Raw genomic sequence first — 24,955 nt, forward strand, 5'->3', positions numbered from 1 at the left:
AAGCATGTTTTTATTTTTCTACTGGTACAATTTGGTTTTTTAAATGAAAAACCTATTTGATAAAGTTTATGATGATTATAACACAACACACTTCCTAAACACATAATTTGGAAACTAATATTTTCAACAGAAGAGAAAATGGTTTCAATGTCTTTAGATCAAGATATAGTCTACTGCTGAATCTTAAATTAATTATGTTCTATTTTACTTAAAATATACATATTAAAATCATACCTCAAATTCTTCAGTAAACCCATTACTTGCATGTAAGTCTGCAACATGTTTTGGGAAGTGCTTTATTGGAATTGCTCCAACATCATCTAAGTGAATTAAAAATCTATATTAGAAAGTATAATGTAATGGAAATAAATATGCCACAACCTGTAATTTCTTACAATCCCAAATAAATCTGAAAGTTCAACTGTTAAGCAACAATGATCAATTTTCTCTAAGTCTATTACAGTCACCATATGCATTTTAGAAATACAATTTGATTTTCTTTTCCACCTATACTTTAATGGAAATATAATTTATATTCAATGTTAGTTTATAATTATTCTCCTATAGAGGCACCTCTGTTTATCTGTTTATCAAATGGACTGTTATCTCTTCAAGTACAAGTTTCTTTAACGTGAGTGGGGTTTCATATAAAGACTGGGGAAAAAAAGACCTGCAGAAACAATGCAATTATCGTGCAATTAATTAATGGATGTAATCTTATCATTGTAACCCTAGGGTCAATGAATAGCTTAATCAATTTTATCATGCACCAAGCACAATATATAGTACAATTTCAGTTTTATAGAATTGTCCAAATTACTGTCTTAGAATCAATTTTAGTCCAATATATACATTTAAAACCTTTTTTCCTTCTCTCTAAAAATGATTTATTTACATGCAGGATAGTCATTAAGGATGATGACAAAAACCTTTGAGACTTTTCATCTGTAAAATTTCAAGAATTCTAACATGAAAATATGCTATGTAAACAAAGTCATTGGATCTGTTAATTAATTGTGAAAGGGCCAAATTATTTTAACTGGTTCAATTTTTTTTTCTTTTCCTGGAAAGACTTTCTTCGACTAAGCACGTTGTTAGTTCACAGTATGCAATTTCACAACTGATTTCTCTGACAAGGAAACATCAAACGCATTTCGCTAGAAACAGTTATTTTCATCAACAGATGTTCAGCATTTAGGCCATCTAATACTTTAAGCTTCAGTTACCAAGAATTTGTTAATAAAAAAATAGAATCCATCTGTTCTCCCTCTCTTAGATGAGTGGACTTGAATGCTAAAATTGAATTAGTTAGTTGAACTTCAGGTACACTAGGAAAAGGTGTAATTCCACCTTCACACCCACTGAAGGATCTTGCCTGGAAGTAGCTCTTATAATTAGATAAGAAAACAGAAATAATATGGCACACCTAAATCATTAGTTCTTACAACCATCCATCAAACCCAAGGATACCCTGCACAATCTCCTTTCATAAGCAGAATACTACTTACATTTTTTTTAACTTTTAAAATTTATTTGAGAGATGTGGGGTGAGGAAGCTCTTCCATTTGCTGGTTTACTCCTCAAATGCCTACAATGACTCTGGGCTCAGAACCAGAAACCAGGAACGCAATCCCACATGGGTGACAAGAACCTGATTACTTGAGCCACCATTTGCCTCTTAGAGTCTGCACTAGCAGCAAGCCGGAGTCAGGTGCCAGAGCCAGGACATGAAACTAGGCACTCTGATGTGAGACACGGTGCCCTCACCAGCATCTGGACTGCCAGTCTAAATGTTCACCCATCTTTTCTGTTTTATTAATCATAAAATCTCAGAAGAGAACATCTTGGAGAGCCTGAACCTCTGGAAATGCTATAAAGAGTCTCAGCTGGTTTAAAAAGAGCTTGCATGAAGTGGCTACAGAGGTGAATTTCTGCATTTGTATTCCCAGTTTATGGTCTTCCATGTCCTTGACCCATCCTCTATTTTCCAGTGCTTCCATAGTTCACATATTTCTAGACAACTTCTTTTTGTTAGTACTTTTCACTGAGATTTTATGAAATGTTAAATAAGTGGCTATGATTTTACTTACAATGAGTTAATCAAAATGATTCTAGAAAACTTTTGGATATTGATATTCAGCTAAATTTTGATAAAAATAGTCAATGTTTTCCCAAATATTCAACTGCCCAAAATCTTGACACTTAAAGTATTTCAAACAACCATATATTATTTGTGTTCATTATTTGCCACCATGACTACTACTGTTTTATAGCTTTTTCCTAATGTGCTTATTAAGAACCTTTCTTTTCACATAAATTCAAATATTCAGAAAGGAAGTACACTTTATTTTTGTTATTTTCTCTCATGCATGTTTATTGAATTGATTTGGTCTGGCTTTGTTGCTTAGGTTTCCATTAAAGGAATAGAAGAGAGTGAAATTCACCATTGTTCTTAACTAATATTTCATTTCAATAAATGCTTATATCTTTAACATATTATACCTGAAAGTTATAACTGTGCCATCTCATCTGTGTGATTAAGAATGCCTTAAATGAATGAGAGCACAATATGAACCTAAGTGCCTGATATAACGATGCAATAAATATTTAGGTAACATAGATCTGTATTAAGCTGCATAACAGTAACTAGTAAAGTATTCCAATGAACCAAGACCTTCTGATGTTGCGCTTCTCATTCACCATCTACCAGCTACTCTTGATTGCACTTTAGGCTATTACCTGAAATTGGGAAGATAGGTGTTGGAGGTGTAGATATTACTCGAGGGGATGTACTGTCCTCTAAATAAAAGTGTGCAGTTTGGAAGCATTTCCTGGAAATAAAAGAAAGCAATTTATACTACAAGCTGCCATGGACAGTAAGACAACCTCTGGAAAATTACGGTGGAAATATCCAGAATTAAAACAGAAGCGGATATATACCCAGAAGGAAGAATGTTGGGTCCAAATCTATTTTAACAAGCATAAGACATTAAACAGTTTTATGATATCCAAACTTAATCTGTTTTACTTGTGTGAGGGGCTGAAGAGAGAACAGGTATCAGTCTTCCTCAAAGCAAGAAGGCATTTGCAGTTGAAGCTATCCCCAAATGACACTTCACTGATGAAGGAAACCTTGCTGCCCTAGGTCCTCTCCTACTGTTGCTACAGACAAAAGCGAAGAGTGGAAAGGAAGGAATGCCCAAAGCTATGCACTCAACATTTAAGTGACCATGTCCTTTTGACTGGGCTAACAAAAGGCAATGAGCTAAGAAAATGAGCTAAGGCTATGTAGAAACAAGATTCTCCAGGGGTAATATTTGGATGAGAAAGGAAGGAAGCTCTATACTGCATGATGATGTAGTAGTGACAGACTTTGGTGAGGAAATAATCAGCATGCACCAAAATCAGGGGTCATTTTCTTTCCAGCTCATACAAGTGCTGTTGCCAAGGGTTTTGAGAAGAAAATTTGGAATCAACAGTAGCTATGACCTACAGTGTCACCTAAATCTATTTTCATTCAGATAGTAAGAATAACAAACTCTTGAGAAGATCAAAGAACCAACTGCTGCTACATAGTAACACAAACCATGCTTAATTTAAAAAATTTAGATAATTAAAACTGCTAATGACACACTCTGATGGGGGCGGTTTAACTTATCTGAGTATTCTTCGTTAAGTAGTTAAAACAGAGAGATCTGTTGGTGTGAAAATGTCAATCTTATTTTTCATTTGAAAGCTTCAAAGTTATAAAATTATTTATTCTAATAAGTTTTAATATAAATTTGTTCTTAAACAGTTATACTTCCTACATATCAATATCCTTCCAGCAAATCAATTCCTTGTGTAAATTTCTTGAATGGCTTCCCATAGCAATCAGAATGCTATTCAATTATTTTAGTTTTCAAAAATAATGTATTTGAGAGGCAGAGAGACAGATTGTGTATGTATATATGTTTCTATCTTCATATCTACGTACTACCATTCACTAGTTCACTCCTGAAATGCTGCCAATGGCCCCAGGGTCAGGGTGAAGCTGGGAGCAGGGTACTCAAACCAGGTCTCCCACACAGGTGGCAGAAGCCTAGTTGCTTGAAACATCACCCGCTGCCTCCTAGGGTGCACATTAGCAGGAAACTGGAGTCAGGAGCAGGGCTTGAACCTAGGTATTCCTAACCAGTATCTTAAGTGTGAGGACAAACATCTTCTCCTTCCACTATTTTGACAAGGGCTGTACTATTTTCATGACCAATCTTCATGTACTTTAGGAGCTTCATCTCCTAAACTTCTCTCCCCTACTCATAGGCTCCAGCCCAATCTGGTTCTACCCTTCTCCCTTGAAGATGTCCTTTGGCAGGGCTTTGGTGTTTGCTGTTTCCCCTGTCTGCCTTCCTCCTTTCAATCACTTTTGCATTTGCCCAAATATCTCTTCCTCTGAGATCCCACAGACCATGCCAGTGAAAGTGTCAGCCCATCCCACTGAGTCACTATTATTTGCCCTTTGCTTTGAGGCACTCCTCACTATCTGAAATACAGATGATCTTTGATTTGTGATGGACTTAAGTCTTGACAAATCCAGCCTAAGTTGAAAGTGTGATAAACTGAAAGTGCACTTAATATCCCTAACTTATTTAACACCATAGCTCAGCAACAGAGTACACTGTAGAATATCAGTTGTTCACGCTCCTCATAGTGTGGCTGACTGGGAGCTGCAACTCATTGTCACTGCCTAGCATTGCAAACATGTTTCATTCTACATATCACCAGTCTAGGAAAAGATCAGCATTCAGAATTAATGGTTCCAACTGTATATGTATCAATTTTGCATCATTATAAAGATGAAATACTGGGGCTGGCATTGTGACTTGGTGGGTGTGGCTGTTGCCTGTGATGCTGGCATATCATATGGGTACTTGTTCATTTCCCTGCTGCTCCGCTTCCAATCCAGCTCCTGGCTGGTGGCCTGCAAATATCAGTGGAAGATGGTCTGGATGTTTGGACCCCTGCTACCCATGCTCAGGACCTGGAGGAAGTTCCTGGCTCCTGACTTTGGGCAGGTCCAGCTCTAGCCATTGTGGTAATCTGGGGAGTGAATCACCAGATGGAAGAACTCGATTTTTCCTGTGTCTCCTTCTCTCTCTCTGTAACTCTGACTTAAAAAGTAAATGAATAAATCTTTTTTAAAAAATAAAAAAACTAAGTAATATCTTTTTTAAAAAAGATTGTATTTATTTATTTGAGAGATAGAGTTACATAGAGAAGAGATTGAGAGAAAGGTCTTTCATCAGCTGCTTCACTCCCCAAATGACCACAATGGCTGGAGCTGAACCAATCTGAAGCCAGGATCTAGAAGCTTCTTCTGGGTCTCCCATGTGGGTTCAGGGGCCCAAACACTTGGGTCATCCTCTACTGCCTTCCCAGTCCATAGCAGAGAGCTGGATCAGAAGAGGAGCATCTGGGACATAAACCATGCTGGCACCACAGGTGGTGGCTTGGCCTACTATGCCACAGCACCAACCCCAAGTCGTAACATCTTCAGTTGGGAACTGTCTGTTCTACTACTTATGTGTTTATTTTTTTATATGTCTATAGCTGTTTTCCCCTCATCAGAAAGTAAGCAACACAGACAAAAAACAAACAAAAAAACAAACAAACAAACAAACAAAAAAAACACTTTTTCTTAATTATTGCAGTGTTAATCCTCAGTGCTAAGAAGAGTGTTTGTGACATTGCAGGTACCCCCAAATGTCTGTTCAGTGAATCAACTACTATAAGTTTATTTATAAACTTAATGTCACAAGCAGAACAAATGAACCCCAAGTCCCTAAAGTAATGAGGCATAGAGCAAATATTACTCTTTTGCTGTGATTTTATAAGATGGAGAGAATACAGATGCAGAGAATAAAAGAATATTTTGAAGAAATAACATGCATTACCGAATGGATCAAGGATGTGTGGATGTGGAATGAAGTGTTAAAGGAACCCAGCATGAAGTTCATATCCTGGAAAATGGAACAAGTCTGGAAAATTGATGAGGAGTGGGAGAGATGAGGTCCCATGATTGAAAAAAAGCAGTAACAAGTAAAACCTGTCCTACTGAAAGTTCATGTGAACAGAATTGAAACAAGACTAAATAGAAACTACAGGAAAAGCTTGGCTTTTCTGTGCAACTATGGTTGCAGCACGTTCTGACCCATTCATATGAAAACATTGGGCTTGAAGTATGCTTTAAAAAAATCATTCACTTTTTTTTTTTTGGAAAGGCATAGAGAAATCTCCCATCTGCAGCTTTACTTTCCAAATGCCCACACATGGCTGGGCCAGGTCAGAGCCAAGAGCCTGGAACTCAATCTAGGTCCTCCATGTGTGTTGTAAGGGACCCAACCACTTGAGCCATCACCTGCTACCTCCCTCAGTGTGTATTAGTGGATGCAAGAATCAGCCCGAGACTGGATAACTTTAAATCACAAAATATTTGGGAGAGAGATGGAATATTTAGCTGGAGAAAGATGGACAAATGAATGGATAACAGAAGGTGTGACAACTACTCTGAGAGAATGGCAACAGGGCAGCATCTGACAGAATATAAAAAAGGAAACAAATACACATTAGCCTTAATGTTTACAATGTTGCTAGTACTCATTGCACTAACCGGGCAAATATGAATTCTACCCTTTTCAGCTATTTAATCAAATCTCTGTTGAAGACAATAACTGGCCCAATATTACTACTTGGCAGTAATTTCCATAAAGAACCTTAGAAATAATATTGAAAACTTGTTGCTGGGAAAAATTAAAATAGTGTAGGCTGAATTATGAACAGAGGATGTCTTTATATTGCTTAGGTATATTTTCCAGAGCAGTCCTATGTAGGAAGTGACACTGGGATTAAGATGCAATTTTGTTCCAAGAAGCCTCCATCCTGGTTGGCAGCTATCCTCACTGACCCATGACTTTGAATTTAAGATCAAGAGAGAATTCAAATCACTTTTCTTCCCACTCCTTCCAGTCAAAACAATTATATCTGTGGAATGTTCTTTTCTACAATACTTTTGATGTTGTGTTATTTTGCTAAAAAGTATTGATTTTTTAAAGCCCTGACTCTTAAAAGATCTCAAGAATTTTTCCCCTTTCCTTTAAAAATAATTATTGGAATATTTTCCTTGTCGAAGTCATTTTGCATTTCTTAAACCTACGGTTTAGCTTATGTAAATCATACCTTAAAACATCTGGAAAATTATTTCAAGGCATATTATTTAATATATGACAAGATTCAGTATCTATAGTCCATCTGTTCTGTATAAGCAGTTAATGTCTTCACATCTATGTGCTAAGTGTTGATAACTCCTGCTAATTATCACTCAGCCATGATGAGAAATGTGATGACTGTTTTAAATTTGAAGACATAGGTCCTATCAATCAATGGTAATCTGATTATTCAATTTACACTTTTTCACATAATACTTAGAATTAAAAGCTAGAAATGTGTATTATTTCATTTCTTAGTGTCTTCTTACACATATGAAACAATAATCAGCCTGCTGCATTCACTCACAGAACCACTAAAGAATACATGACTGATGTCTTGAAAATGTCCTAAGAAACCCATCAAAATGGCCAACAAAATAATTCTTAGGCAGTAAGTGACATGCCCAAGGCCATGTGGCAGACACCACGTAGAACTGTGAAAGTGGCCTGGGCTGTATCACCTGTATTTATCTTTTTGCTAAAATATGCTTTCTTGCAAGGTATATACAAATGTAGGAGGACATTTTGATTTAGGTAAATAAGACAAAAGAGAAGACAGTATACCACTGTAAGATTATTTTTCTACTAAACTTATGGTAGAAAAGTGTTTATAAATTTTCTTCTAAGAATGTTATAGTTTTAGCTCAAACTCAAGGATACAGTCCTTTTTGAGTTCATTTTTGTATGTGTTATGAGAACAAGTACTAAATTGAATTTTTTTGGTACATGGCTATTCAATTTCATTAGCACCATATATTGAAAGGACTGTTCTTTGCTGAAAGATCTTAGGACCCTTGTCTAAAACCTGTTGACTATAAACCTACAAGGTTCTTTCTAGACTTTCAGTTCTATTCCATGATCTATTAGTGTACTTCAAAAATGTTGTGGAAAATAGAATTAAAAGTTAAATTCATTTTTTATGCAAAGTTTTAAAATTATGCATTGTGTTTCCATAATATACATTTATATGAATTTTTTGTAGATCCCTCATATACATGGATTTTAAAAATTTTTGTGCCAATCTAAGTGTCTTTTAGTTCCATTTGTCATGAGATATTCTCACACATGTCTATACTATGATAGCACCAAACTTTATTGTGACTTTGAAATAAGTTTGGAAATTGTGAGGCATGAATCCTTCAACTTTGTAAAATTCTTAAAATCTGGAAGGTAGTCTTTGTTGCCTTGGGTTTGGCAAAGTTTTCTTAGATAAGATACCAAAACCACAAACAGCAAGTGAAAAAATAGATTTGGAGTTCATCACAATTAAAAAAAAATCTTTGGTACTTTAAAGTATCATTAAGAAAGTGAGAAGACAATCAACAGAATGAGAAAAATAATTACAAATCATATATATGATGAAGATTATCTTCATATATTTTCAACTAATAATTTTATCTCTTCCCTATGTAATGGGGTGACCTATTACTAACAGAAAATAAAAACTATTCCATATTTTAATTTTCTGTGAAATATCAAATCATGTGATGCTGATTTTCAAATTTTCAGAAAATGTCCTTGAAATATCAAGTAATTGAGATTGAAAGACTCATTCTAATTATTTCAATCTTACAACTATAAACCAGCAAACTGCTAAATTAGAACTTTATTCCACCAGTTATTTACTACGAAATGGAATTTGGTTGTATTTTCCGTATAATTATATTTGTTTAACACTAATTTCCATTAACTCGAAAAATTGGTTTGGCAGAGAAAATCAGACTAGACAGAAACCAGTAATCTGAGCAAGCATGGTATCAATGTGATAAGAAGTTTGGCAAAAAGTCTAGAGGGGAGAGGAGAGAAAAGCAGTATGAATTCTTGTTGAGCAAATGTTTATGGATTGAATATTATGTTCAAGGCATTCTGCTAAGGGTAGAATCTTTTGTGAAAAGAGCTGTTGGTATATCCAGGAATTACAAGGGTACAAATTGAAGAAGGCAGCTTTGTTTGCACCATATTACAGACAAAACAGACTTCCAACCCATTTAGTGCAATGAAAACAGGATCTGTTCCCTGTACTTTTCAGTATAATCTTTCTGTAAAGGAAGTTTGATTTGGCCATGCAAACATTCTACCTTAGGCAGTTAAAGTCCAACTATTCCCAGCTCCATGCTCTGGGCCTCATTGTCTCCAACACATGCAGCTCCTGTGCCTATACTTTCCTTCTCCTTTATCTCTACCTTCTGAGCCCTAAGCTGTTGGAACTGGTGTCTTATTTGACATTTACCCTGCCCCTTCTACCTAACAAGATGCCAAGTTCTCCATCTTAGATTTCAGCTGTTATAACACATTATAATAAAAAAGTTTATAAATTTTCACAGAAAATTCTCATCAAGGAGAATATATTTCTTGAAAGTGGTGGCTGTCATTCATTTCTTAAATACAGATTTAGTTACAAAAAGCAGTTCATACAGCATGAGGTACATGAGAAAAAGTCTATAAGTATGGTAAATAAACTAAAATAATCTATTTAGGGAAACTAGTTGGAGAGTGGTGTTGTGTACCTACAGAATGGTGTTGCTAAACGAAAGACATTAATTATAAATGTAAAAATTATATTTAAAAGAAACTATAAAGTACTATGCCTTTCCTTAGATTATAGAAAATGATTCCTCATATCATCCCAAAGTCCCTGTTTTCCAATAGACACAGTTATACTGACTTTTACTGTGTCCCTATGAAATTTACTGGTTTGCTGTGTGTTTTGCTTGCTACAGGATGAAAAGTTTATGATAGTGTAATTATCCTTGCCCTTTAGGTATTTTAATGGATTATGGGCAAGAGTGAAGCTACATTTTATCCTCAAAGTAAACCACAAGGAATTTTAAAAGCCTATGCATCTTAATATAACAATCAGCATTATTCCCTAGTTATATTAATGTGATATAATATTCAACTGTTTGATTTTAAACTTTTGTTTGCATTTGTTTTATCAGTATGCAAAGTTGAAAAGGTATCTTGTATAATTCTACAGTTCGTCTAAAAAAGCAGTATTTTCTAATGTATCAAAAAGTGTTTCCTAAATGACAACATTTGAAATCTTACTATCTGGTGAAAAGCTCAGATTTTAGTTAAATGCTATAATAATGTTTAAATATTAGATGAATATGAAAGAGTAATTGTCAAAATATCATACTAAATATAAATAAATATCAAAGTTCCTTCATTTCACCTTCAGTTATTTAAGTATGAAGAACAATCGACTCTTATTATTGCACCTTTGGATTCCCAACTATACTTTGTTCATAGCTGTTTGAATATCTAACGGCAGCTCTCAAGTAAAAGTAATTTGAATATGCTTTGAGGATCTTTTGACCGAAATATGGATAAAATCTGAACTTTATAAATTTGCTTTTCCAAAACAAACACTCAACTTACCTCCAGTAGATGAGAATACCCACAAGTGCCACTAGACAGATAAAAGTCAGGGCTGACACGATCACAAGGGGTATAACTGCCTTCTTCTCAGATTCCAGCCCCTCAGCTAGACCAATACGAGACTCATGGCTACTATTACTGGCCTCTGTAGTCGGAGAAAATGGAGAGAATTGATGTTTAACTGAAGGAAAAGTCACAACAGGTTTCAATCGATTAACTGCAACCTTTATTGCTGTTACTTACCTTTACAATTTCCATTCTGTGATGCAAAGAATGTCTGTGATTATAAGTCAACTTAAGCAAAACAAAGTCTAAAAAGTAAGGCAGGGCTGAAGGACCACAATACCCCAGTAGAGCTCAACACTCAGTCAAGGGTGCAAGTGAGTAGAGCATTGCCTTGCAAAGCTTTCAAAAAGGGAAATGGAAGTATTAAAATAAGAAAGCTACCACTTTCAAATAAAATGACCAGGAAGAACAATGCTACTTACATAATTACTCTTGATTTTCCAAAATTAACTGTAATGGAAGTATTTTTAACCCTGAAATTAGGTAAATAATTAGGAAAAATTAATTGCATCTAAAAAAAATCTTAAGATAGTCCTTCTTAAAATAGGATAACATTTTAATCCAGCAAAGAATTTTAATCTTAAATGTATGTTGGTTTTAAATGTTATTTTGAACGCCTTTCTTACCCACTGTTTTTAAAACAAAAATGAAAACCTAATAACATATGAATTGTAGGCATAAGTGGATCATAGATATTCTTTTCACATATGCAAGTGTCAATAATCAGAAAGTACAAATTCAGTCCTTGATTTAATCGTAAAATATGTCAAATGACTGTTTTGTAATCATGCATTATCGCACTAGCATTTGGAAAGTCACTGTAACTGGAGATATTCTTCTAAGTGACAAAGAATTTCAGCACAGTGAGTGTTAGTCGTCCCCTCCACTTTGCAGTGGTTCAGTGGGAAACTAAGGTGATTGTGTGTAAGACCTGTTTTTAACACAAAATGCTAACCTTGTTACAAAGTAAGAACACATCTCTTATCCACCTGTGGAAGTGCTGAAAGTAGTAAATTTAAGTTCCTCATCAAAGTCTTTAGGATACCTATACACTTGTTTTATTTGACACTTCTATATTGTGTCTTAATATTAGAGGTATGAAACAGAGGAAATCGATTTGGGATGGATCACAAAATGGATGCAAACGGAGACCATTATGCTTGGTGAAATAAACCAGTCACTGACAAATATCGTATGTTTTCCCTGATTTGTGGTAACCAGTGTAAGGAGTACAAAAAAGGTAATGTATATGAGCAAAATTGACATTTTGAGATTTCATTATTGTTTACAGCCCTTGGCTATACTCTTGAGGAACAGTTGTTTTTCTACTCATTACTTGATGAATTCTTTATTTAGTGGAGGGTTAAGTTTGTGGTTATAATGTAAATTGAAAGTATGTCATTGTAAAAAAATAAAAGTAAGAAAAGAAGGAGGAGGGATGGTGAGAATAAGGGAGACAGGGAGGGTAGGATGGGAAGTATCATTATGTTTTTAAAAATGTATGTATGAAATACATGAAATTGTTCCCTTTATATAAATAAAAAGATAAATATTCAAGAATAAGAAATTTGAGATATATAATTGAATGTATATCACATTAGGATGTATCTAACTCTAGAGAACTTAAGATTTGAAAGAAAGCTTTATCTTTGATCAAGGTGATGACAGAATGGACAAGCATTTGATCCACCCATACAAGAAATGTAATGTAGGAATAAAAATAGCACCCACATTTCCCAAGATGTTTTTCTTATAACAATGGATGTATTTTCTAGGAAAAATTGGAATAAAAAAGTGTGACTAAAAGTCATACAACTGTAAAAAAAAGTGAAAATATTTGAATGCCCTGACAATTTCTTTATGAAATTTAGGAAAGCGTTGTTGTTTTATCAAAGACATGGTTATTTTCACGTTTTTTTCTATTGTAATATAAACAAAAAGTAAGTTTGTAGGTAACAAGTAAAATAATCTGTTTAGCAAGGCCTTTGATTCCTAATTATAAATGTTGGTTATCTCCATGATTCTTGGTTTGTGGGTCCCCAGAATTATGACATCAGTATCACCTGTAACTTGTTATAAATGCACATTTGTGGCCTATCCCAAATCACATCAAATCTTCCTGATCAGAAATTTTATGGGTGGTCAGGCCCAGCAATCTGTGGTCTGACAAATCCTCCAGATGATTTTGATCTGCATTGAAATTTGAGAACCAGTGAAGTAGATCAATGTATACATAAAGTAAATGTATGTAATTATACAGGTCTTTCTTGACTACAAACACAGCAACATGTATACTGGTGTGTATATGTGTTTATATCTATCTATCAATGTTTTTATATTTGTATGTGCCACAATACATATGAGCTATGTCTGATTACTTATTGTGATATATGTTTAAGATATATGCACATAAAATATGTAATATACATCATAAATATACCTCATTTATATACATGAACCATATATACATATGCACACATATATAACTTTTGCATATAGACTTTTCTTAAAAATTCCTTGGGATATATGATCTTAAACTCTTTAACTGAAGCATTAAATTATATTTACGAGACATTTTTCACGAGACATTACATGACGTACAAATGGTTGCTTTTTAATGTATAATGAGGAACAACTGATAGTATTGCTTTTATTCCATTTAGTTGAGACTAAAATACCTGCTTTGTAATTGTATTTGTATTTGTATTTGTAGTGTATTTGAATTGCCTAAATGATAATTTACTAATATTCAATTAGGAAATAAAGAACAAAGACTAATATTTTAGAATATTCCTTTAAACTAAAGCAGTATAGTTTAGTATTACAACTTAAACATTATGTATCTCTTGAAAGCAGTCTCTAAGATACAGACACCAAAAGCACATATTTCCAGGCTCAGTTTTGCTACTCCATATACAGCCTGGATCAAGTACTAGTATTTTTGGGTGTCAGTTTCCTCATATATGAATTGCAGATGTCGACATTTGACATTTAGGTATTATTTTGAGAACCACATCTTTGAAAGTGTTCTAGGAAAACACCACCATCATCAGGTTAAAAGTTTCAGAATTAGTCTGTATGCATTTGATAAAGGGACATATTCAATTATTGGATAAGAAAAGGTACAATTTTTTTACAGATATTGCTTAAAAACAAGCAAGATTTTTCCCCTAATCTTGCTTGATCTCACTTTGTTAATCATGTTACTTGATGATGTTGGATTTCATGTTTGTATTATTTTTCCCTTATTAATGGGAGAATATATCCATAATAATTAAGTATATCTAATTAGTGCATTGCAGAAAAACCTGTTAAGTTTCAGTCAGTAATTCTAGGTGTGACATTTTGCTAGAGTCTTTCTATGAAAGTATCATTTAGCAAGAATATTTTAATGTTACTACCTAGTAAGACAGAAAAATGGAACCATTCCTGATATTTCCTAACAAAAATAAATCTAAAACAAATAAAAACTACTATAATTGAGGGTAGGTAGCAATTCATATTACAGTGACCTACAGATTCATTATTCATTCTCACATACCAGAGTGCTTAAACTAAGATGTAATATTAAATAGGTACCAAGTCAAAATACAGAAAAAAACTTTTCTACCAACATGTACTTTTAATGCTAGTACACTGAAAGGAAAATATACAACTAATTCAAAAGATAAAAATAACAAAAAGGAAAATATAATGAGGTTGATGTCTATGTTTTCAATTATAAATATTTACTTTTATGAAGTAAGAGTGCAACATGTTACTTTAGTCTATCTATTATACTTTACTGTTAATATTTAAGTATTTTCATTATAACTTAAAACACCTTAGAATTTAATAAAAAACAATTATAAAATTCTTACGATCAATTAATGAAATTATCTAGTATTTCTTATGCGTAATGAAATTGGGTTTTCCTTTTCTTCCTGTTGGCATTTAAAGCAAGCTCTGTATTATATAAGCTGCAAATAATCTACTCTAAGGAACATCTGGCCAATAAACTAATTTGCATAAAACATATTCACAAATGAAATACATTTCTACAGAAAATGTTTTAGTGTTTTGCATCTTGTCATACAATACCTATACATACTATGCATATTAATACCCCTTATTTAACTTAGAAAAGTGTATAACAGCAAGAGCAAAGTAAATTATATTTTATTGGTTCACACTGCCCTCTTTAGGCAATATAGAGGTAATGAAGGCAAAAAATCCAAAAGCTATTTTGAAACGTTACCATTACCTCTCAAACATGTAGCATAGAATTCTTTTTTTAAGCTCCCCAAGTTGAGAGGGATGTGTGAATTGCCTAATTCCTTTTCTTGGGGTATGAGAGAGAGAGAGAGAGAGAGAGAGAGAGAGAGAGAGAGAGAGAGATGTTTACCTCATATTACTATCAAATTGTATGAATTATTTAATAATTCAAGTGAATTAGTTTACAACTTATTTTAGAACATAACTAAGGAAGCTGAAATCATGTGCAAATGGTGTATTCCATTCTTACTCAAAAAGCAGTATACTAAAAATGTACCATGCACCCACAGTTGTTTCCACATGTAACAGGTATCCTGTAGAATATGAAATTTTGACAATAAATAAAAACTTCAAATCTATTTTGGACAGAATTAAAGACCAAAACATACTGAATATCCATTTGAAATAATGTAATCACATTTTAAAACTGTAAATTGATTTGTTGAGTATTTTGCTTAAAAAAAAATAATGAGCTGTTTAACCAAATTTCTATCTTTCCATGATTTTTCCATTCACTTTTAGGGCAAGAAAAGCACCAAGCCTCGGTCTGTCCTTTTGAACTGTAACTAACCTGCCTCTGAAATGTTGAATACTTCTGAGTGCCCGTTAGTAACAGACGGTGTTGAGGGCCGTGGAGATTTGGGAGTTAGTTCTGAGTCACCTGCTTCCATGACCCCATCAATCTCTCTTTCATTAGCATCTGGAAAACTGAAATCTGTGGAAGTCTCATTATCACTAAAGCTATCTGAGGTTCCTTGCCCTGATCCACTCTCTTCATCACTTGTCAGAACTGACCATGCTTTAGACTCTGGAGAAAGAGGAAGCGGGGCTCTACCAGTCTGAGTGTCAGAGTCCTCTTTTCCATTGTGCTTTGCAGGTAGCACACTTGCTGGTGGTGACTTATCAGGCCTTCTGTCCATCCCAGTTTGACTGTCTGAGGTCACCCCTGTGACTTTATTTTCTTCTTCAGAAGTTGCAGGTTGTGAATATGAGAGTAGGTTATTCTGATCCACAGGACTGTTTTCTTGGGTGTCTGATTCATTCATTACCTTTTCCTGTGATTCTCTATAGGCTAAGCATGACATACACTTATTAATGGGTAAGCCATCACTCTCTCTGTCATCATAGTCATCATCATCATCACCATAATCATCATCAGTGTCACCATCCTCACCACCACCCACCAAATCAGCAACAGTTCTAGCACTGGAACTCAGCCCAAAACTTGCATTAGAAGGAAACAGCAACTTGGTTGTGCCTACAGAACCATCTTGATTGGGAGAAACAGCTGTAATGGAAACATGCTCATTTCCTAAAGAAACAGAAGGATCAGTAGGTGCAAGTGTATCAGAAGCAACTGTTGGAATATCAGTAAATACTCCATCAGTAATGGAGCTTGTGGTGGAGGTGGACAGTTCATCAGAATACACGAACTTAGTTATAAGTGAATTTGGAGGTTCATCAACTGATAAGATAGGAGTAGCAAATGCATTACTTCCTTGTGGGGGAAAGGCCTGGTTACTCTCCAAGTTGGCAGTTTGGAATAACTCATCAACACTGTAGGAAGAGGTTATTATTTGCTGGGAACTTTTGCTTTTAAGTAAAACTGGCTCAAAGTATTTGTCACTTGCATAAGTTATGCCTTGAAGGGAAGCAGAGTACATATTAGAAGTAGGTGACACATCAAAAACTGGCATGGATGTAGAGTGTAGCACGTTTTCGCTTGCAGCAGAATCTGAGGCCATGAGATGCAACACTGCAGAACCAATGTTATCAACCTTGGGGGTTTCAACCTTTACTGAATCAGTAGGCACAGTTGGAATGGCGGTTTTAAGCATGTTGTCAACATCAGAAGCCTGAAAGGAAGGTTGCAGCAATACTTCAGGATTAAAAGAAGCTGAGGTCTCATAAAACAGGAGCTGAGTTGAAGGAAGTAACATCTCACTAGAAGCAGGGTCAGAGGATGCTGGCTCTGATTTTGCACTAAGCACAAGTTTAAGTGAAGGGTCACCAAACGCTGGAGATGTAGTATGTGTAGGTTGAACTTGACTAACCTCACGCTCAAAAGCTTTAGGAGTGGTATAAGCAGGGGACCCTGGAAGCATGCCCTTTGTGCTAGACATGGAAACAGAGGTTTCTGGCAGAGCTGTTCTTTTAGAATGGTAAACCATCTCACTGAAAGAAGAAATCTGCAGTTCAGTCTCATTTCCATATATTATTTCACCTTTAGAAAGTGGCTTATTACCATCACCAAACACAGATGTTGTATATGTAAATTCAGCTACAGAAACAGGTGAAGAAACGTTAGGGGCTGTCAGCCCATCTGTATCAAGCACAAGAAATTCACTATCAGAGGAGGCTCCAGACCACTCCCCATCGCCAGAGAGGGCATGAGTAGGCTGCAGTAATGACGCAGTGGGGGTTATTAATGAAGACTTAGGTATTGACATACGGCTAGGGCTGCTAAATAAAGAACCCTGATCAGATACATCAACAGAATCATGCACAGGTATTGCAGAACTGTACGAAACAGCGAAGAAGTGTTGGGAGCCCTCATGATTAGATAAGGCATAAGAAGGTTCAGGCCCTGAAGAACGTGCATGCATCATGACATCACTGCTGGATGGTTCAACTTGAGAAAACAAATGCGTTTTATAAAGGACACCAGATTCACTACCAGATTCCAAGGTCTCTGAAGCAGCGTGAGCAGTGGTCTGATGTGACACCACATCAGAGTATTGAGCAAGGCTGGGTTCTAACAGCACATCACCCCCAGCCACCGGCAGAGAAGCATGCAGGGGCACCTGATCACTGTCAGTAGCTGAAGTACCTTGTGGAAGGATTTGAGAAACTGTATGCAGATGGCGGAACAATTCACTACTGAAGGAAGCAGAGGAGAATGGAAGCAAAGGTGCACCATCATAGGAAGACAGGATGGGTTCAAATGACACATCAACACTGGGAAATACAGGCGTAGCATGCAAGGCCGAATCACTACTTGAAGCAGCAGGGGTAGTATTGAGGATCTGATTGTCAAGCAACAAAGGGGTGACTAGAGGAAAGACTTCACTACTGTGGGAAGGTTGAAGAGGTGTCTCACCATTGTATACTGGTTGGGTTGTCTGCGAGTGTACCACGTGGACAGTGGGGACTGAATCACGTTGCCCAGAGGATGGAGTAAAAGCATGAGGTGTGGCCTCAGTTGCAAAGTAGGCAAAGGTAGAATAAGCTGGCATTTCCACATCTGTGACCGAAGGACCCTGAGGTCCTGGAGAAACGGACTCGGTTGTCTGCGCAGGTTCATCAATATGTATCTCAGTATAATTAGTCTGGAGAAAGCTCTCTCTACCGGATCCACCATCGGGCTGTGCTGGCACATACGTAGAGCTAGGGAACCACCCATTTCTGTCACCAGAAGGATCCTTCAGGGGCTCTTCTGAGCCTGAGGAAACGGAATCTTCTGAAGTCTTGCTTGTAGACTCTGGTATGAGGATGTCATATGTGATGGCCTCTGGGTTTTCCGAAGAAAATATATACACATGGGATATGTTCTCAGAGACGAATGGCATAGCAGAAGTTGCAGGACTGGAGCCTGAAGAATCATCAGATCCAGGATCGAGCTTGAAACTGGTCAGTAAGCTTTCTTCCTCGCCAATGTCAGTTGACACCTCTGGATAATCTGTTATAGACACTGTCTGTAAAGATTCTGCTGTTCCAGACAAGTTCATTTGCGGATACCTGACATCAGCTTTGGAGTCATCATTTAAAGAAGCTGAAGGGCCTTCCACAGTGTGAGGGGGTAGCTCAGTCACAGGCTCAGAAGTCAAGGAAATATCTTTTTCTGTGGCTAAGTCAGTGACTGCCTGGGAGATTGAATCTGAAGATGTGTTGGGAATATCACCCTTTCCAGAGAATTCACTTCCTCTTGTTGGGGATCGGTTAGTCTTGGCCTCATTGGATGTAGTCCCTATGCGATTGTAATGGGTTGTGGTAGAAATGTGGGGTTCCTTTTTCCTTATTTGGTTTGTGGCACTGTCTCTACCCGGATTCACGACAATGTCTTCTTTTCTGCTTTCTTCCTCCTTTGAAAAACAAACAAGATTTAATGGGACGTAAGGAAATAAAAGTGGAATCTTAATAATACTTTATAATGCATTATTATGCTAATCTTCACTTGTGTAATCTTAGGACCTTTTGTTCTCATAAAACATCATGGTAGGGAACCCATGCTTCTATCTTACAGTCTTTACTCTCCCATCTTCAAGACAGAACTTATTTATGGCTGTCTTTATTTGAGCTTTGTGGAAGGAAGCAATTCAGTTAATAGAAATCACACCTCTCATTTATTTATTTGAAAGGCAGAGTTAGAGAGAAAAGAAGAGACAGAGTGAGAGAGAAAGAGAGATCTTCCATCTGCTGGTTCATGCCCCAAATAGCCCCAAATGGCCAGGGCTGAGCTGGATGAAAGTCAGGAGCTAGGAGCTTCTTTCTGATATTTCACATGGGTACAGGGGCCAAGCACTTTTCGGCCATCTTCCGCTGCTTGCCCAGATGCATCAGCAGGGAGCTGGCTAAGAAGTGGAGCAGCAGGGACTTGAAACGGTGCCCATTTGGGATGCTAGCATTGCAGGCAGCGGCTTTACTCCCTATACCACAATGCCAGCCCTGACATCACACGAAGACACTACAGTTGTATTTATTTACTGAATGTGTCTATTTTTTTTCTTCTTTGTTCAGTTCATCAGGCAACAAGCTAAATAGCAGTTAGCTTTTTGTAATATAAAATGGTAATAAAACATTTTCAAAGGCCAAAGTAGTTGGTCATTCATAATACTTAATTGTACATTTTTAAAATAAATCATAGTTTTAAAGTCTTCCTAACAGGAAGATTAAGGACTGAAATAGGTTTTTAGTACAATTTTGTTATTTTTTAAAACATTTTCTACTAAACCTCAGCAGATTATAAGATTTATTTTATTTATTTGAAAGACTGAGAAGAGAGAGAGAGAGAAAGAGAATCTTCCATCAGTTGGTTCAATACTCCAATGGCTGCCAACGACCCGGCCTGGTCAGGACAAATCCAGCAGCTAGGAGCTTCATCCAGGTCTCCCAGGTAGATAGGTGGGTATAGGGGCCCAAGCACGTGGGGCATCTTCCACTGCTTTCAAAGAACATTAACAATGATTTAAGTGGAGCAGCTGGGATTCCAACCAGCACCCAGATCGGATCAGATGCTGGTGTTGCATACAGTGACTTACTCTGCTATGCCACAATGCCAGTGCCCTAGGCAGATATTTTAAAGACAACTTGTCAAAATATGATTCTAGCACTAGTCATTTCACTTTGTGTTTCCCTTAGAGTCACTACTCAAGAAGCCTAGTTTTTCACACACTTAGTCAACGTAATAGCCAGAATATCCTGGCTAGAACTAAAAATCGAACAAAAAGCAAAACAAAAACCCAAAACAAAGAAACAAAGCCTATATTGTGTGTGTGTTTAGAAAATGAAACTGCTGAGGCCTAGTGATGAAGACTCCATTTAGGCTACTACATCCCACATCGGAGAACCTGGGTTTAAGGCCTGGCTCAGTTCCCAATTCCAGCTTCCTGCTAATGCACACCCTAGGGCCAGTATATCCTAGTTGAAGTATTCATGTCCTTGCCTCCCATGTGGGAGACCCAAATTGAGTTCCCAGCTCCTGTTTTTTGGCCTGGCCCAGGACTAGTTCTAGAAAAATGAACTAGAGGATGGGAGAACTCTGTCTGCTGGCCTGTCTTTCTGTGTCTCTACCTTTCAAACAAATACAAATAAATAAATTTTAAAAAACTGTCAAATCAAAACATGATAAGATACCATTTTTTAAGTCTGTATGAGACATGTTTCTCCCAGTATTTTTGTACTCAACAATTTATTTAAATCATTATCTATTGGATTATCTATTAGATCTTTTAAGGTTAAATCCCTTAAAAGGAAAAAAAAAAATGAAATGAGTAGTTGGCACAGCAGTTAAGACACTGTTTGTGATGTCTGCATCCCGTATTGAAGTATTTGGGTCCTGGATCTCCTTCTGGTTACAGCTTCCTGCTAATTCACACACTGGGAGGCAGAAGTTGATGTATCAAGTACTTGGGTCTCAGCCACTCAGTGAGGAGACCTGGATTAAGTTCCAGGCTCCTGGTTTGGCCTGGTTGTTGTGGGCATCTGAGGAGTGAACTAGAGGATGGAAAATTTTTGTCTTTGTCTCCCTGAATTTTAAATAAAAATATATCATATGTATTTAGAAAAAGAAAAAAAAGAGTGTGGGTACAAATGAATCAATGAAAACTTGATCAACATTAGTAGTAAGAATATGAATCTTTTTTTTTCTTTTTGACAGGCAGAGTGGACAGTGAGAGAGAGAGACAGAGAGAAAGGTCTTCCTTTTGCCGTTGGTTTACCCTCCAATGGCCGCCGCGGTTGGCGCGCCGCGGTTGGCACGCTGCAGCCGGAGCACCGCGCTGATCCGATGGCAGGAGCCAGGTGTTTATCCTGGTCTCCCACGGGGTGCAGGACCCAAGGGCTTGGGCCATCCTCCACTGCACTCCCTGGCCACAGCAGAGAGCTGGCCTGGAAGAGGGGCAACCAGGAGAGAATCTGGTGCCCCAACCGGGACTAGAACCCGGTGTGCCGGCGCCACTAGGCGGAGGATTTGCCTAGTGAGCCGCGGCGCCGGCTAAGAATATGAATCTTAAACTATGGGTGCTCATGGGCATGTTTCTTACACAGAGGGAAAACTGCATTGTGTGAAGTACAAGCTTCCAAACTTAACATCTGCATAATTATTTATTTCAAAAATGTTATGCATTTACTTGAGCAGCAGAAATAGAGAAAGGAGAGGGAGGGAGAAATGTCCCAAATTCCTATAATGGCAGGTGTGTGTGTAGAAGCCAAGGGCTGGGAACTCAATTCAGGTCTCAAACACGGGTGGCAGGAATCCAACCACTTGAGCCATTATCACTGCTTCCCAGAATCAAATAAGTACATGGAGCCTGGAGTTGAACTCAGGCACCCTGATGCGGGGTGCAGGTATCCTAATTAGCGTCTTAACCACTAGGTCAAGTGCCTGCCCCTGCATCATTACTTAGAGTTTAGTTGTTTGGTTGTTTGTACAGTATTTTCTGAGGCTTAGGTGACAATTCTGAGAAGTGAATTGGCTTTATCTGAATTGTTTTTAATGCTGAAAATGGCTACTCTCATAGCTTTGGTTATTAATAGTATTTATTCATGAAATTGTGCATTCTATTTGATACACGCTCACAAGGACAACCTCAGAGATTTCACCAAATATGAAGTCTTTCAAAAATTACATGGGGAATGGAGTTAAAAGAAAAGTGTTTTTTTTTTTAAATCCATTTAAGGGAATATGCTTTTTCATAGTGTGCATTTCCATGAATTTTTGAACATCCTTTGTATTTTGCTGGATAAAATATTTCCATAATCTACAAACCTAAGTCCTTAATGAAAAGGGAAATAAGAATAATTTTCCTTGACTTTGCTCTTAGTATTTATTGGTTTGAGATAGTTCTCCTTTTAGTAAAAGTTCTTATGGACATTGTTTTATAATCTGACCCAGAGGTTCACTAAGGATTCAGGTTAAGCTTTGCAATGCAGAATTTATAAATTCTTCCTCACCTGTGCAAATCTCAGTATTTGGCTAGTTTTCTGTAATCACTCCAGAGTCTTTCCCCCTACCTAGGAACCACTCAAGCCTTTGCTTTCCTATCCTTGCCCTTGATTCTTAGCAGGAGGTCTTCCCGCTTACAGAGAAAACAAGCCATTAGACAAAACACACCTCTTCACACATGTGCTAACATATCACACTGCATTCAAAATACGTACAGTTATCTGTGAATTTAAAAATTAATTTAAGAAAGTGAACCACTGAAGTCACCCTTGCCTGTACATTTTTAAGGCTGACTCTGGTATCTGTGTTTTGAATTTATTCTCTAGGACTGGAACACAATTGAGAATTCCCTCTATTTTATGATTTCTCAAATTCTGAAACAGATCATTCTTAGGAATTTACAGGAACTCAGAACATCATGGAAAACCTATAATTCAACTTACAACTATCAACCTGTCTCCCTTTTGCCTTTCACAGATACAGTTATCAAAAACACAAGTCTTCTCTATGTGACCTAGTAATTTTGATAAACTCCCACAATAGTATCACTCTTCTTCCTCTTTATATTCCCATGTACACTTTGACCTATCCTGCCATAAGCTATGTAGATTCCAAATTTTTATTTGAATTATTTTTTGAATATTTATTTCTTTATTTGGAAGAGCAGAGAGAGGGAAAGACCTTTCACTTGCTGGTTCACTCCAGCAATGGCTCTATCTGGCCCATTGCCAGCAGACAGCAACTCTAACCTGGTCTCCTATTTGAGTGGCAGGGGGCCAAGCATTTGGGCCATTTCCCAATGCTTCGCTAGGGACATTAGCAGTGAGCTGGATTGAAAGCAAATCAGCTGGAACTGAAACTGGCATTCTGGTATGACACGCTGGCATTACAAGTGGCGGTTTAACCTGTGGCACTAATATTTCTATTAAAACATACTGCTACTCAACTCTTCTTCAGTTAGATATTTTTAGTGAAAAATGTATACATATCACACATGTATCTTTACTGCTTTCTTTTCTAGCAGATTTTAAACTTCTCAAGGTTCAGAAACCTCTCTGAATCTGAGGGAAGTGATGGACTATTCATCACTCCTACCCTACCAGGTCTTGGTGGTTTCTGTGAAGTCACAATGCCTCATGTCAACATCATTCATACTCAGTGATTACTTGATGCAGATCTAACTGCAGACATGTTGACAGACAGTCTTCCCCATATTTTCTATGGAGTTATTGTGACTCTTCCTTGTTCCATGGTTTTGATCCATGTCACAGCTGGTATCCTTCATGACTCCCATTTTAAAAAGTGTAGTGTAAATCCTTGATCATGTTGGAGGTACTGTATTTTTCAAAGTTGCATATTTATATTTAGATAGAACCTAAGAAATATCTTCCAAACAATTCACTTCCATATCCAAGGTTTGATAACCACTAGGTACACTTCACACATTTGCCAACCTCTGCCATTCATTCCTGAGTGAAATCATGCAAGGGAACAGTAGTGTTTCCATCCCCTCTCAGAATCATGCTCCAGAATGAAACATGAAGACATGGATTGCCACTGATTTGATGCTTTATTACAACAGTTAATTTCAACAGCATGAAATAGTCTCAATTTCCCAGTGTAAGTTTACCAACCACTGCTCCTATGCCCATCATTTTAAACCCCCGTCTATGCAGTAGGAGCTGATTCCCTCTTCCTCAGCAGTGCCAGTGAACCCCCCACCCCTGCTGTTTCAAAGGATGTGGGCTGCTGCCACTTCCCTCAAAAACACCAAATGCAATAAGACTTATCTTACTCTTCTAGGTAACAGCCTTCCACCCCCATGAAGCAATGCTGAATTGTGAGTCTTCTCAGCTCTGTTAGGCGTCCTCTCCCTCAGGACATTATATGTGCTTTCTAGGCCTTCCCACACCCTCTGTCCTATGTCTCCATTACACTGTGCCAGGAGGTGGAGCAGTGTACTCTCCAGCAGGTTCCTCACCTGGCTGGTCACTACAGGACGGCTTTGTCCCACTATCAGGGCCATAGCAACTGCTGGGCTAGTCTATTTACACCTTCTCTTTGCCTTTCAGGCCTGGGTGCAACAGTAAGTCCCCACTATAGCCAACTGTACAACATCATCTCTTGTTGGTTTCCCACACACCTGTGAATACTTATTTTTATGAAATTAACCTCAATGATTCCACTTGAGAGTGGCATCTGCTTCCTGTTGGGACTTGGATTGATACACTGAATTATTTTCTTTCCTCCTGCTCAGGAACCTTTCTTTGACTATAAAAAGACAGTTTATTATAGTCACTTTTCCAACAGGAACATCTTCTGTGTTTGCAATATGTGAAACCGGTGA

General features: G+C 37.0%; 1 protein-coding gene across 1 annotated transcript in view; it reads right to left on the reverse strand.

Annotated features, from left to right (window-relative positions):
* Positions 1-24,955, reverse strand: part of PTPRZ1 (protein tyrosine phosphatase receptor type Z1) — a 137,839-nt gene that overhangs the window by 32,447 nt on the left and 80,437 nt on the right. Inside the window, exons 12-15 of the mRNA XM_062195317.1 lie at positions 15,517-19,027; positions 10,626-10,770; positions 2,740-2,831; positions 235-320 (exon numbers count right to left, since the gene is read on the reverse strand). Of these exons, the coding sequence (XP_062051301.1) occupies positions 235-320; positions 2,740-2,831; positions 10,626-10,770; positions 15,517-19,027 (3,834 nt within the window). The remainder of the gene's footprint in view (positions 1-234; positions 321-2,739; positions 2,832-10,625; positions 10,771-15,516; positions 19,028-24,955) is intronic.

This window comes from Lepus europaeus, chromosome 1 (genome assembly GCF_033115175.1).
Source record: "Lepus europaeus isolate LE1 chromosome 1, mLepTim1.pri, whole genome shotgun sequence".
Lineage (NCBI taxonomy): Eukaryota > Metazoa > Chordata > Mammalia > Lagomorpha > Leporidae > Lepus > Lepus europaeus.